The sequence below is a fragment of the Scylla paramamosain genome, unplaced genomic scaffold (genome assembly GCF_035594125.1).
Source record: "Scylla paramamosain isolate STU-SP2022 unplaced genomic scaffold, ASM3559412v1 Contig5, whole genome shotgun sequence".
Taxonomy (NCBI): Eukaryota; Metazoa; Arthropoda; class Malacostraca; order Decapoda; family Portunidae; genus Scylla; species Scylla paramamosain.
In genome coordinates this window covers 190,600-192,500 of record NW_026973670.1, presented here as the reverse complement: position 1 = coordinate 192,500, position 1,901 = coordinate 190,600, and the positions used below count along the sequence as shown (strand labels likewise).

At 47.2% G+C, this 1,901-nt stretch overlaps 1 protein-coding gene across 1 annotated transcript in view; it reads left to right on the top strand.

Annotated features, from left to right (window-relative positions):
- The window catches only part of LOC135096650 (cilia- and flagella-associated protein 251-like), an 11,526-nt gene extending 9,971 nt beyond the window's left edge, over window positions 1-1,555 (top strand). Inside the window, exons 13-14 of the mRNA XM_063998340.1 lie at window positions 469-652; window positions 1,416-1,555. Of these exons, the coding sequence (XP_063854410.1) occupies window positions 469-525 (57 nt within the window). The 3' untranslated portion in view covers window positions 526-652; window positions 1,416-1,555. The remainder of the gene's footprint in view (window positions 1-468; window positions 653-1,415) is intronic.
- Window positions 1,556-1,901: the final 346 nt, after the last annotated feature.

Genomic DNA, 1,901 nt, shown 5'->3' with positions numbered 1-1,901 from the left:
CTCTCTCTCTCTCTCTCTTGTTTTCATTGCTATTGTTGTTGTTGTTATTTATTTAAATTTTGTCCACTACTCCTCCTCCTCCTCCTCCTCCTCCTCCTCCTCCTCCTCCTCCTCCTCCTCCTCCTCCTCCTCCTCCTCCTCCTCCTCCTCCTCCTCCCACAGACGCTGGTGGCCGGCCTGGAGGGAAGAGTGGAGGAGAAAGTAAGGGAGCAACTTCAACAAGAAAAAGAAAGAATTGTAAAGATTTTGGAAACGAGTTTTGTAGAGAGGGAAAGAAATGCACTGGAAATTTTGAAGGCAGAGCTGCTGGAAAGGTGTGTGTGTGTGTGTGTGTGTGTGTGTGTGTGTGTGTGTGTGTGTGTGTGTGTGTGTGTGTGTGTGTGTGTGAATTTTATGGTACAATATAATTCTGTTTTGTCATTTTTTTTATTCTCTCTCTCTCTGTCTCTCTCTCTCTCTCTCTCGTAGGTTGAGGCAGGAGAAGGAGGAAGCAGTGGAAGAAGAAGGGAACAAGATCAGAGCTGAGTGGAAGAAAGATTTGCATAGGAAAGAAGAAGAAAAGAAGAGAGAAAGACAAGAATTTCTGGAGAATGAGAGGAGGCACTGGGAGAAGGAGAAGGAAGAGGAAGTGCAGAGGAAACTTGCTCTTGTGGTAAGGAAAAGTTTTTGAGTCAGGAAAACTTTTGAGTCGGGAAAAACTTTTGAGTCGGGAAAATTTTGAGTCGGGAATTATTCAAGTTTTGTTTGTTTGTGTGTGCATCACCCTTTGCAGTTGTGTGACAGCCAAGTGTCCACTCCCAGCACTGCCACAGCAACACGAGGGCAGTGCAACAAGCCAGGAGGTCTACATGTCGCAGGCCCTGTACATAACACACCTGCCTGCTTCCACCTGCTTCCACCTGCTTCCACCTGTCATTCCCATCCATACACCTGTCCAGTCATCCTTCAGAGCTCCCTGACGACTCAACACTCACATCCTTGTTACTTAGTTCACACATCACCTTATTTAAAGCCATTTCATTCCCATCTCTCATAAATATTAACTTTATCAACCTTGAACACATCACTTCTTGTCCTCCCCTTAGTGCTGTTGATGATTCTGCTAATGTCACCCTTGTCATGTCCCCTGTGCCACTTGAAGACCCCCACCAGACCCCCTCTTAGTCACCCTTGTCATGTCCCCTGTGCCACTTGAAGACCCCCACCAGACCCCCTCTTAGTCACCCTTGTCATGTCCCCTGTGCCACTTGAAGACCCCCACCAGACCCCCTCTTAGTCACCCTTGTCATGTCCCCTGTGCCACTTGAAGACCCCCACCAGACCCCCTCTTAGTCACCCTTGTCATGTCCCCTGTACCAAAACACTAACTACTACTACTACTACTACTACTACAACTACTACTACTACTACTTCAGGTGGAGGAAGGCCGAAGGGAACTGGAGGAGGAGAGAAAGAGGCACAGGCTGGAAGTTGAAAGCATAAGGTCTAGATTTAGAATGATGACAACGACGACAGCCACCACCAGCACCTCCCCCACTAGCATGCCTTTCTCTTCAAGTCCCAGCGAGGAGCACCCGCCCTCCTCCCCACCCTCGTCTCTCAACAGATGGGAGGTGAGAGAGAGACAAAGAGAGAAAGAGAGAAAGAGAGGACACCGACAATTCACACTGCAAATATTCTATCTTACTCTAATGCCTCTCTTTAATTTCCTCAGGGCCTGGACAGACTGAGAGAGGAACTGATGAAAGAGAGAGAGATAGAGATTGAAGAGAGAATTGCAAGTATAAGAGAGGAAGAAAGGAGGAAACTAGATGACGAAAAACAGGTAAGACGGACAGAGAGAGGGAGAGAGAGAATGTAAGGATTAAAAACATTGATTGGATGGTAATTGGTGCAAGAAA